At 37.1% G+C, this 12,942-nt stretch overlaps 1 protein-coding gene across 1 annotated transcript in view; it reads right to left on the reverse strand.

Moving 5' to 3' along the window:
• Window positions 1–12,942, reverse strand: part of NRDC (nardilysin convertase) — a 78,573-nt gene that overhangs the window by 49,815 nt on the left and 15,816 nt on the right. Inside the window, exons 2-6 of the mRNA XM_015566939.1 lie at window positions 10,816–11,167; window positions 7,858–7,991; window positions 6,325–6,394; window positions 6,087–6,168; window positions 4,608–4,761 (exon numbers count right to left, since the gene is read on the reverse strand). Of these exons, the coding sequence (XP_015422425.1) occupies window positions 4,608–4,761; window positions 6,087–6,168; window positions 6,325–6,394; window positions 7,858–7,991; window positions 10,816–11,167 (792 nt within the window). The remainder of the gene's footprint in view (window positions 1–4,607; window positions 4,762–6,086; window positions 6,169–6,324; window positions 6,395–7,857; window positions 7,992–10,815; window positions 11,168–12,942) is intronic.

Raw genomic sequence — 12,942 nt, forward strand, 5'->3', positions numbered from 1 at the left:
TGTTTCTTTGTTATGGGGTGGGGCCACAACATTAGTAACAAAGAAACAGAATTAAAACTTTATTGTGGGGAGTCGGTACAGTGTTTTAGACAGGTTCAAGCCTTGGACTGATGAGAGGGCACAGCCCTCTCATTGCCACGTGCAAGTCCCAGCTTGGAAGGCAGGGCCCTCCCAGCACAATTATAGCCAACAGCTGTAGCTGTGAGCCTGAACCTATGGTCAGAACACGTGGCCCATGTGCCTGAGTGATGTGGCCTTGATAGAGTTCAGGTGCATGTAAGTTGAGTAGGATTGAAACCCAGCAGAATGTTTGTAAACATCTTGGTCACGCCCTTACTTTGCCTCCTAGCATCTGCTATAAAATAAAGGCATGGCTGTGGGTGTGGTCGCTGTCTCTCAAAGAAGCAGGGAGACCGGGCTTCCATTCTCTTGTCTGACTTTTCTAAGCCTTTCAGCCACCCACTCAGGTTCACCCCTGTGCTGGCGCGGCATACTTTAGATTACAGTGATGTCAAACCTTTTGAGCTCATAGGTTCGCCATCACTGCTTTAGAAAGATCTGCCTCCATGCTCCCAGTGCTGGTTCCTTCCTCAAACTCCGCCCTTACAGGAAACAGCTCTGGGAAACAGCTTGGGGGAGGGCACAGCCGTTGCCAAGACAACTCCTGTAGGGCTGACTTCCTTCGGCTTGGTTGCTGTTAGTCCATATGTTATGAACACCACCATGGTTTTTATATAAGTAGATAGTTAAATCTCATGATGGTTTTCATTTATATTTTCCTGATACCTAATGAGGGTGAATGCCATTTCATATATTTATTAATGATTTTAATATCTTCTTTAGTAAAATGCCTATTTAATGCTTTTTTTCTATGAGGTGGTACTTTTTCTTATTGACTCTAGAAATAATTATAATATATATAATTATCCATTTACATATGGTAAGTATGTTACATATAATTATATATATAACCTAATAATTAAAAATCAAGGACAGTTATTCTAAATGTAATGTATTGTAAACATATTCTTCCACTTTCTAGTTGTTGTTTTTCATACTCTTTATGGTACCTTTTAATCAACATAATGCACAATCATTTGCCTTCATGTTATATGCTTCTTGTATTTTATGTGATAATTCTTACTTAAACTAAATTCAGACTTATCTCTAAAACTTTTAGCTGTACTCTTCACTTTTTTGGTCTATAATCCGCCTAAACTTGATTTTTTTGTATATGTTGTGAGGTAGGGAGTCAATTTTGTTTCTGCCAACTGTTTTGGCATCATTTCTTTAAAAAGCCCTTTCCTACTGCTCCATACTGTCCCTATTAATAATCAAGTGTCCACATATACATTGGTCTATTTCCCAGGAACTCTACTCTATTCCATCATCTCTTTGCTTACACAATGTCCTAATTACAAAATAAATCTTATTATCTAGTAGGTCAATTCCTGATACCTTGTTATTTTTCCAATTCAAAAGTATCTTGGCTATACTTAGCTCCCTGTATTACTTTTTTTTCCCACTTTATTTTCTTTTTTAATTTATTATGCCCTATAGGTCTCTTCCACTTCCCCTCATTTCCCTCCCCCTGGCAATCACCACACTTACAAGTTTTAGAATTAGCTTGTCTATTTAAAAATAAATCTCAATGTTTCTCTCTCTCCCTCAGGGGATGACCACCTGCTGGCTTAGGCCTGCTCCCCGGAGGATTGGGCCTAAGATGGCAATCAGACATCCCTCTGGCAGCCCAGCAGCCCTCGGGGGATGTCCACTTGCCAGGGGGAGAAGGCTTAAGCTGCAGTAGGACATCCTTAGTGCTGCTGAGGCGGGAGAGGCTCCCACCACCACTGCTGTGCTGGCAGCCATCAGCCTGGCTTGTGGCTGAGCAGAGCTCCCCCTGTGGGAGTGCACTGACCACCAGGGGGCAGCTCAAAAAAAAGCAGGCGGGACAAGCCCCCCAGCAGGGACCCTTCCCCCATCAGTGCCAGCCTGGGTGAGGGACTGATGGCTGTTTGCAGGCTGGTATAGCCCCTTCCGGCGGGGGGGGCGGGGGGGAAGGTCAGCCCTTGGGTGCCTGGCCAGCCTGCGTGAGGGATTGATAGCTGTTTTCAGGCTGGCCACACCCTCTTCAGGGTGGGGGGGGTCCCCACTGGGGTGCCTGGCCAGTCTGGGGTGAGGGGCTGAGGGCCGTATTCAGGCTGGCCAAGTCCCCCAGTGATGGAAGCTCCCAGCCTCTTTTTTTCTTTTTTCTTTTATTCTGGGATTTATTTACCTTCTATAATTGAAACTTTGTTGCCTTCAGTGGAGCTCAGAGGCAGCCAGGAAGTTTGGCTTTCTCCATCACTGGAGCAACCAAGCCTCCTGCTCGCTCCAGCTCCATGGCTGCCGGTGCCATCTTGGTTGGGTTAATTTGCATATAGTCGCTCTGATTAGCTGGTGGGTGTGGCTTAAGGCATAGCAAAGGTATGGTCAATTTGCATATTTGTCTTTTATTAGATTATATAATCTTGAGCATCATTTGCACTGCCTTCCTTGGTTTTTTTTGGTCTCTATTCTTTTGGGGTTTTTTTGAAGGTAAATGTTTAATTACATAAACAGATTACCCAATGTATGTGCTGTGCACATATCCTTAAGTATATGAATAAAAACAGCTATAAAATATTATAAAAACACAGGTAGACTGCCAAATTATAGATTAGTGAAGAAAAACCACCATGTTCTATCTTATTATAAATATCAAAGTAATTGTGTCAATTTTTTTAATTGTGTCAATTTTAATGGGATTTTGACATTGTTTTAACAAAAAAAAGTTGTTAATTTGGGGGTTCAGAAACACATAAATATTTATTCCACTGAGAATAATGGCATTTACTTTCAACTTATTGAAATTTACCCAAAAGATTTCTCAAGGTCATGTTAATCTCTTATGTCACAAGACAATTCCTTTAAGAAAACTGGACCTTTGTCACGTTTTGAGTTTTTCTGGTCATTTGTGTTTTGATTTTATGTTTTTCTACAAATAGATACATAATGAATTCAACAAATATCTTGGTATATACCAAATTTTTGATGCTGGAGAGATCTCAACAAAAAATAGACCAATATTTCTACCTTTAAGAGACTTACAATATACTGGTCAAATTCAAGATTTCTTTTTTTATATTTCAATCTTACATTTATCTAGAATTTTTTATAAAATGACTCTTAGTCTAGTGTAGACTTACGTCTGCAACCTTGTGATATCAAAACTCTACTAATGCACTGATATAAACTTTCTCAAAAGCAATTTTGCAGTGAACATTGAAGATTTTACAAGAAAAAGCCTTAAATATACATGGAAATATACTCCAAAATTTCACTTCTTAACTTAGTTAAAAAAAACAATCAAGCATGTGCACAAAGATTAGGATATTCATTACAATACTGGAAAACTGGAAACAACTCAACTGTCTGATAATATATAACTGGTTAAGTAGATTATGGTATTTCTACATAATGTAAATGATACACAATCATTTAAAATTATGTTTTATAAATTATATGATTTGTAAACATGATTTATCTTGTTTAAAAACATAAAAGGACATAACAATATGATCCAACAGAGTAAAAAATATAGATGCTTATATACTAAACATTAATCATGGTTATCTCTAGATTATAAAAATAGGAGCAATCTTATCTCTTTTGTGTTTCTGTTTTCCATATTTTCTAATAAATTAGAAAAACTAATATTGCCTAGCCGGCGTGGCTCAGTGGTTGAATGTCCACCTACAAACCAGGAGGTCACAGTTTGATTGCCGGTCAGGGCACATGCCCAGGTGAGGGCTCAATCCCCAGTGTGGGATGTGTAGAGGCAGCCAATCAATGATTCTCTCTCATCATTGATGTTTCTCTCTCTCTCTCTCTCCCTCCCTTCCTCTCTAAAATCAATAAAATATATCCTATATAATAAAAAGCTAATATGCAAATCAACCGAATAGCAGAATGACTGATTGCTATGATACGCACTGACCACCAGGGTACAGACGCTCAACACAGGAGCTGCCCCCCTGGTGGTCAGTGCGCTCCCACAGGGGGAGCACCACTCAGCCAGAAGCCCTGAGCCGGGCTCATGGCTGGTGAGTACAGCAGCAGTGGCAGGAGCCTCTCCTACCTCTGCAGCAGCGCTAAGGTTGTCTGATTGCTGGCTTAGGCCCGCTCAGCACAGGGAGCAGGCCTAAGCTGGCAGTCGGACATCCCCTGAAGGCTCCCGGACTGAGGGACCCCTACAAGTGCACGAATTTCGTGCACCCGGCCTCTAGAGTGTGTGAGTGTGTGTGAGTGTGTGAGTGTGTGTGTGTGTGTGTGTGTACGTGTGTGTGTGTATTTGAGTTTTAAAAAACTCCAAGGGTATTTAAGGGCTTCAGTTTAATCTTTCATAAAAAGACTAAGTATTATAGAATAAGGGAGAAAAGATGTTCTTTTCTCCAAATGAAGTATTGTTACAATGCTACAGAATTAGAGTACTGCTTAAAAAGAATTACCATGGAACAATGCCCAATATTTCAATTTGTAAGGTGTCATTATATAATTAAAATAAAAATACATTTTGAGTTAGTTACCTATCCAGGGCTTCCTTGAAGTATTTCCTCTGGACATCAAACTGAAAGACTGTCCGTTCACAATCAGTTGAAGCATTATCACTACCCCCATGTTTCTTCAGGAAAGCATCAAACCCATTCTCATCTGGATATTTCAAACTACCCATGAATACCACTAAGTGAAAAGAACACAAAGTCACACAAAAACAAAGATATAGATAATGTTTGTATTATCAAGGAAATTTCTCATATAAAGAAAAAATATTGGAAGAAATATCAACACATTAACAATAGTTATGTCTGGATAATAGTTTCTCCATTATACTTGTTTTTATAATTTTCTATAATACTCATATATTACTTTTACACTCAAAAACTAAACAATTTATTTTTAAAGAAATATGATTTGTGATAATGTTAAAATTTAAACATAAGCATTTATGCAGATTCTTACAATAAAAATTCATAAGGTGAGAAGTTTACCTTCAAATAGCTTAGAAAACCAGGATATAAAAAAAGAAATGAGTAATTCAGGAAAAATATAAATTTAAGTATAATTGTAAAGCATTTATATAGATTTCAATGAGATTAAACTATTTTCTATTTTGTTTTATAGTAATCATGCCTTTTTATTTTCAATATTAATTTTTCTTTTTCTTTTTAAAATTTATTTTCTGTATTTCTGATGCTATGACATCTTGGGGCCTGCCTAACCCAGGAAGAGACTGCCCCTCCCATGGTTCTAGCCTAAATTCCTAGAGACTGGCAACTATCTGATGATCTTTGGCCTTACCAGACCCAAATAATAATAAATTTTTTAAAAATGTTTTTATTGATTTCAGAGAGAGGAAGAGAGAGATAAAAACACCGATGATGCCCTGACTGGTTTGGCTCGGTGGATAGAGCATCGGCCTGCAGATTCAAGGGTCCTAGGTTCAATTCCAGTCAAGGGCATGTACCTTGGTTGTGGGCACATACCCAGTAGGGAATGTGCAGGAGGCAGCTGATCAATGTTTCTCTCTCGTTGATATTTCTAACTCTCTATCCCTCTCCCTTCCTCTCTGTAAAAAATCAATGAAATATATTTAAAAAACAAACAAACTAAAATAGAAAACATCAATGATGAAAGAGAATCATTGATTGACTACCTCCCGCCATCCCCCCTCCCCCCATACTGGGGCTCAAACCCAAAACACGGGCATGTCCCCTGACCAAGAATTAAACCGTGACCTCCTGGTTGACACTCAACTTCTCACCCACACCAGCTGAGCTAAAACCTACATTTTCAAATAGTTTTCTAAGTTGTTTCATTCTAATCCTCAAAACAAATACACTAGAGATTAAAATTGTCTTCACCTGTGATATTCATAAAGATTTTTTTCTTAGACTTTTCTCTTGTTAAACATATACTTCTATCAAGCCAGTTAGTTATCTTTGAAATCAATTCATACAAATTTAAAGGGGGAAAACACCAGGACTAATATTTTACAAAGATCTTACTGTGCTCCAAAAAATGTGCCAGCCCAGGCAGGTCATCCGGATCAGCAAAACTCCCAACTCCAACACAAAGAGCCGCTGCAGACTGGAGTAAGCAGAGCACATACAAATAGTGAGTCAATACTAAAGGAATAATTTTGTGATCTCATCTTAAGGATCCACTTGGAGATGGATGTATTCCAATAGAAAGTAACAAAATTCTTTCCCTGATAATCAGGAGGAGCAGCAAAGTGAAACTCACCAGAACTGTGTCAGTTTCACCCTGCTGCTCCTCCTCTTGCCACCCTGCCAAATGCTGAACAGGTGCAGACCTAAGGGGAAAAGCAGAAACAGGAAAAAAACAAAGAGGGACTGGCCAGCCAACCAAAATAATACTTTGTGTCAGCATTTCAGAATTCTGAGTGAAGTTTGTTTCCTGATTTACTAGATTTGAGAAATCTACACAATAATATACCTTAGATTACCTCGAAGATCTCTAAGCAATTAAGGGGCTTTGTGGTCAGTAACTTCTCAATGTTACTCAGAACTTTTTTTTGTTTTTATTTTTATTTCTTTGTTAATCTTCACTCAAGGATATTTTTTCCACTGATTTTTAGAGTGTGAAAGGGTGGGGGGAGCAGAAGAAAAAGAGAGAGAGGGAAGGATAAAAAAAGGGAGAGAGAGAGAAACATCAATGTGAGAGAGACATATCAACTGGGTCCGGGGATTGAACCTGCAATCCAGGTATGTACTCTTGACGGGGTATTGAACCCATGGCCCTTCAGTGCATGGGCAGTGCTCTATCCACTGAGCAACTGGCCAGAGTAAAATTTTTTGTTTTTATTAAAACAGGGCATAAAGTAACATGTTAGGAAAACATCTAATAAAGACGAGAAGTAAATGGTTAAAAAAGAAAATCCTTAGCTATTAAAATACTACAGAACTGAATTTTAAAGAGGTTTTTAGTTCACTTTTTTTTTTGTAAAGGAGAGAGAAAGGAACAAGTTTATTGCATGACTTTGTAGGTGAGTGTTGACCTATGAACCAGGAGGTCACAGTTTGATTCCCCAACAGGACCCATGCTGAGGTTGTAGGCTCCATTCCTAGTGTGCAGGAGGCAACAGATCAATGATTTTCTCTTATCAATATTTCTATCTCTCTCTCCCTCTTCATTCCTATCCAGATTCAAATAAGGGACTTGGAGACAGAAGTAGTATGGTGAAATGAGACTTTTAAATAGGTTCCTGAGAGCTGGTGTCCATCTGGTTGTACAGGCACCAGTTGTTCACTACTTATTGAAGTTATATAAAATACATTACATATCAACTGATATAGCTTGGGAAAACCAGAGTTTTTAACAAAATAGATGGTCAAGAGGTACACATTTTAAAAATGACTAGGGTATACCATATGTCATTGTTAAGTTAAAAGACACACAAAAAAGGAAAGAAAAACACTCCTTTTTAAATCCTTGAGGATAGGAAGTTGAATTATTAACGTTCCCAAATTTTACAAATGTCAATTTTAAAGGGCTAAACATTTGGAGACCCAAATTGTTTGGAAAATGGTTACCCTCTTAAAAAGAGAGCTTTTAAAAAATAGTATGTAGCTGATATAAAGTCAAACCACGTGTCAGAAAATGAAAAGTATGTTTTCAGAAGAACCAAAATGCCTCACTTGATACTGTTTAATATTTTAATGAGTTAGGCACATAAACTCAGTTAAAACATAGAGAAATGGCCCCTTTTTCAAGCCACGGTTTAATCTGTTCTGTGATGTTTAATAAATGCCTAACCTGCTTTCAGCTCCAACTACCCCATCAAGATTTCTTGTCTCGACCAGCAGGGTTGAAGACATTTTTGTATAAGGTGACTTAAACCACAATCTAGCAGTCAGCTTTGACCACAGCAAAAACAGGCTCTGCGATTGCTAGAAAAGAAATTCATACTTGAGAATTAACTTCCCAAGAAATTCATACTTCAGAAATTCATACTTAAGAATTCACTAAAGAAAGCCCTGAACAAACCATAATTCAGTACATAATATATTTAAATTTCAATCTTGTTACTTTCTCAAGCCTTGATCTCAAAAATCAAAAACAATTTCCTTTTCGGAGGAAAATATAAGGCGACAAAAACAATGACCCAGAAAAGTAGTAAACTTCTTGAATAGGTAAATATGCTCCCAAAAGTTTTTTCTTCTCACTTCCAATATTAATTCTCATATTCACCTTAAACAAGGTTCACATTTTTCAATTAAAAATTAAATCATAAAACCATTGCAAAACTCTATGCTATTCTTAAGCCTACTCTTATCTAAACTACTGTATCTCCCTTTTGCAGACACTTACTCATTCAATGAATATAAACCATTTTCCATTATTACAATCATGGGATCTTTCTTTTCACTAATGTACCCACTATATCTGAATCAAAACAATTTGATCTCCTCTTCAAACTACATTAGGTTCCTCGATTCTTTTCTAATATCACCCAGAAAATTAACTATCAATATTTTATGAAGGAATGTACCATACTGAGTTCTCAGAAAAGAAAGGCAGTATCTAAACCATTTTTTAAAGGATCATTAGAATCTGACATTGCTGGTTCTACAAGAATTAAACACTTTGAATTTGATCAACAGAAGCAAAATAAAAAGGAATACCAAAAATATTGCATACATATCTTCATCTGTCAAAGGGATTCACCATTGCTGTATAAATCTAAGGTATTTTACTATGTCTTGACAGTAAAATTGACTATCATGACAACTTTTAAAATTTAGCCTGAGTTTTGCTTATCAATTGATAGAAGATATAAAAAAGTCCAAAGCACAAGAAAAGCCACTAATAAATATAGGAAGAAATTTATAGATAGGAAATGTTCAGTTATGAAGTTATAACACAATCAGTCTTAGAGCTAAAATGAACCTCAAAAAATATGTAATCTAATCCTGTTTTAGAAATGAGTAAAAAATAAGAAAATGAAAAGGCCTAAGATCATTCAGAAACATACGGACAGAGTCAGAATTAGAACTCAGATTTCCTGATTGTCAGTACTCTTTCCACTCTGTCAGTATTCCTCCTTTCTGTTAATATTCTATGTAGAATTATGAGATCTATTTTAAAGTGAACTTATTAATTCTCAATTTATTTATAAAGACCTTAGTATAGACCAGTGATGGCGAACCTTTTGAGCTCAGCGTGTCAGCATTTTGAAAAACCCTAACTTAACTCTGGTGCCGTGTCACATATAGAAATTTTTTGATCTTTGCAACCATAGTAAAATAAAGATTTATATTTTTGATATTTATTTTATATATTTAAATGCCATTTAACAAAGAAAAATCAACCAAAAAAATGAGTTCGCATGTCACCTCTGATACACGTGTCATAGGCTCGCCATCACTGGTACAGACTATCAAGTGGCATATATATGCATTTCCCCCCAACCCCAATATTTTGGTTTTCCAAGCTAAAACCATTTGACCTATCATGCCATACCAAAACAGCCATCACTCATAATATGAATAGCAAGGAGCAAATAAGATTCAATCCCCTCACAACTTAGTGAAAGAACTGGCACAATCTTCTTTAAAAAATAATTTATACAGTAGAGTAACTATCAAAGGATTTATTTAAAACCTCTCTATTACTTGTATCTCACGCATTTACATCTTTGAGGACTGATCACTTTACAATCTAATACATCTGACATCTAGATTTTAGTCTTAGTAATCTGAACTTTAATTCATTTGTATGTGGACTATACATGTTAAATGTACTATCAATATTCAAAAAAAAAACTAGCTTTAACAAACATTTGACCAATTCCACTTTAATCCATATAAAATATGACCCACTAATATAGGTACTTCCAACTGCAAAAAGGAGGCATTTTTCAAAAGATATCCAAAGATGGAAATTCTCCCTATTAATCCTCTTTATTTATTCATTGATTGTTATATATCACACTAAGATCAACTCCTCACTTCTATTTCAATTCTTACAATTTACTTGTAAGTTATCCAGATTTTTGGTGCTTTCTCATAAAAGGAGAGAAACCATGTTCAATTACCCAAATGAGGACTCTTAGAACTATAGTCCCAGGAGAGGATTCTATAATATCCCTGTTCATTTTCTTTTTCCATTCTCTCCAAGGATAGTACTCTTCCTTATTCCTCTATCCAAGGCTAAAAATTATGCAGATCCTCACCTCTCAGCATTTGTTTGGAAATATATAATATGCATAAATACAGATCTAATGAAATATTACCAGTGATTACCTCTGAGAGTTATGGTTATTTTTTAAATATTTTTATTAATTTTTGTTTATTTTATTTTATTTTTTTAGAGGGAGAGGGAGAGAGAGAGAGAGAGAGAGAGAGAGAAACATCAGTGTGAGAAAGAACCATCCATCAGTTGCCTCCCACATACCCCAACTGACCAGGGACTGAACTGAAACCTAGGTATGGTTCGAACAGCAACCTGGGTATGTGCCCTGACTGGAATCGACTGAGCCACACTGGCCAGGGTTATTTTGTCTGTCTTTATTCTCCATGTTTCTATAATAAACATTTTTCACTTTTATAATCAGAGCAAAATGTTTATAAATGTAACCTTTATGCAAAATAGACCTTTACTGAAGATCAAATGATACAGATTTCATTTTTGCCATTAAGAAATAAAACATAAGTTTAGAACTTATCCCAAAGGATTTTCAAATTAGAAAAAGATACAATAGACATGAATCACCTGTTTTTCAGTGGCTTTCTTTCTGGCTTCTGCCCTCTCTTCTAATTCTTCCAATTCATTAACTTCAGCATCAAGATCATTGTTATCATGCTCATCAACATCATCAAACTCATTTTCATCATCAAAACCCTCTTCATCATCGTCTTCTATTTCAGCTCCAGAATCTTCATCATCATCATCATCATCGTCGTCGTCATCGTCATCATCGTCATCGTCGTCATCATCGTCATCATCTTCTTCGTCATCTTCTTCCTCTTCGTCTTCATCATCTGTTGCATCTCCTGTTTTACCTTCTGTATTACTTAGGTCTGAAATCAAAAGTGCCTGCAAGCCATTTCGTAATTTGATGTATCTAAAACAAAACAAAACAAAATACATTTGAGTCAGCAATTTATTAGATATACACAATACAAGTGATCAGCTTAGCAAAAATTTTGTAAAAACTTCAAGTACACACAGGAAAACCAACACTATTTTAAATTAAACTAATCAAAGTGGTTGTTCTGGGAGGGGAACCTCAAAAAAGCTTATCAGTTTCTGAGTAGTTGGAAAGAAAGGATGAGAGACACTACATTGTATTTTATATACAGTGGTGGGCAAAAGTAGGGTTATAGTTGTGAATATGCAAGTTTATAATTTATTATTATTTTCCAAATGAATGACTATAAACCTACTTTTGCCCACCCCTATATAGAGTGTACATTTTAAATTACCATTTACATTTTAAAATTCTAAACTATGAAAATAGTTTTTCAAAAACCAAATCTTAGAAGTTAAAGCCCCCACTCAGACCACCTTACTATTTTTTTAGTTTTTAAGTATTTAATAAACATTCTACCATACCATAAGACTTAAGAGAAACATATCCCCCAATGTACGGAGCAGTCATGTAAGCTTAAACATTAAAGCAAAATGTCATACATTTAAATTCTGTTGGTTCCCTTTGATTCAATGTATTTGATATTTTATACCAGTCACCAAAGCTGCTTTTATGGACTAAAAATTGAATATAGCTCTAAGAAAACTAAATCCACAGCAGAGAGATGATTATCCTATTTTAGTAAAACTGCTATGCCAGTTTGATGATGGGTGCCTACTACAAACTTCTGTTTATACTCATTCTTACGTGTTATTCAATAAGCATTTACTTAGCAGCTTTTTTTTAAAAATATATTTTATTGATTTCGCTACAGAGAGGAAGGGAGAGAGATAGATAGTCAGAAACATCGATGAGAGAGAAACATCGATCAGCTGCCTCCCGCACACCTCCCACTGGGGATGTGCCCGCAACCCAGGTACACGCCCTTGACCGGAATCGAACCCGGGACCTTCCGGTCCGCAGGCTGACGCTCTATCCACTGAGCCAAACCGGTCTCGGCTTCAAAATGTTTTTTAAGCCACCACAAACCCACAGGAAAGGATAGGGAGAAGGAGATAGAAACATCAATGATGAGAGAGAATCATTGCTAGCTGCCTCCTCCCGGCATGCCTACTGGGGATTGAGCCCCCAACTGCATGTGCCCTGACCTGGAAGCCAACCGTGACATCCTGGTTTATACGTTGATGCTCAAACACTGAGCCACATTGGCCAGGCTGCTTAGCAGCTTTTAATGTATTAGATACCATGCTACATTAAGGGTAAAAAAGAATAAAACCACATTCCTCACCATCAGGTACTCACTGTCTAGTGCCATGTAATACAATTAAGCCAGTACAATACAAATTGACAGAGGTAAACACATAATATTAGAAAGAAGGAAGCAATCAGGGAAGGCCTGTGAGACAAGGCACACTTAATTTGAGCCTTGCCGATAAGAAAAAAGTTCGTCTAGCAGAAAGTGAAAATATTAAGGTACAGGTTTGGAGAAATTAAGATGGCGGCATAGATAAACACCGGGAAATTGATGCCGCTCACAACAATTGATTAATACCTCAGAAACACAATACAGACATCATCCAGAACCACAGGAAGCCTGGCGTACTGTAAATTCTACAACTAGAAGGAAAGAAAAGCCCACTGAGAACCAGAGGAGCTGCAGAAGTAAAGCGCAGAGGTAGGGGGCTCGCGAGCGCGGAAAGGGTCTGGCACCTGAGGACGCGGCTGTCTTTTTGAATCCGGAGGGAGTC

This window comes from Myotis davidii, unplaced genomic scaffold, assembly GCF_000327345.1.
Source record: "Myotis davidii unplaced genomic scaffold, ASM32734v1 scaffold79, whole genome shotgun sequence".
Lineage (NCBI taxonomy): Eukaryota > Metazoa > Chordata > Mammalia > Chiroptera > Vespertilionidae > Myotis > Myotis davidii.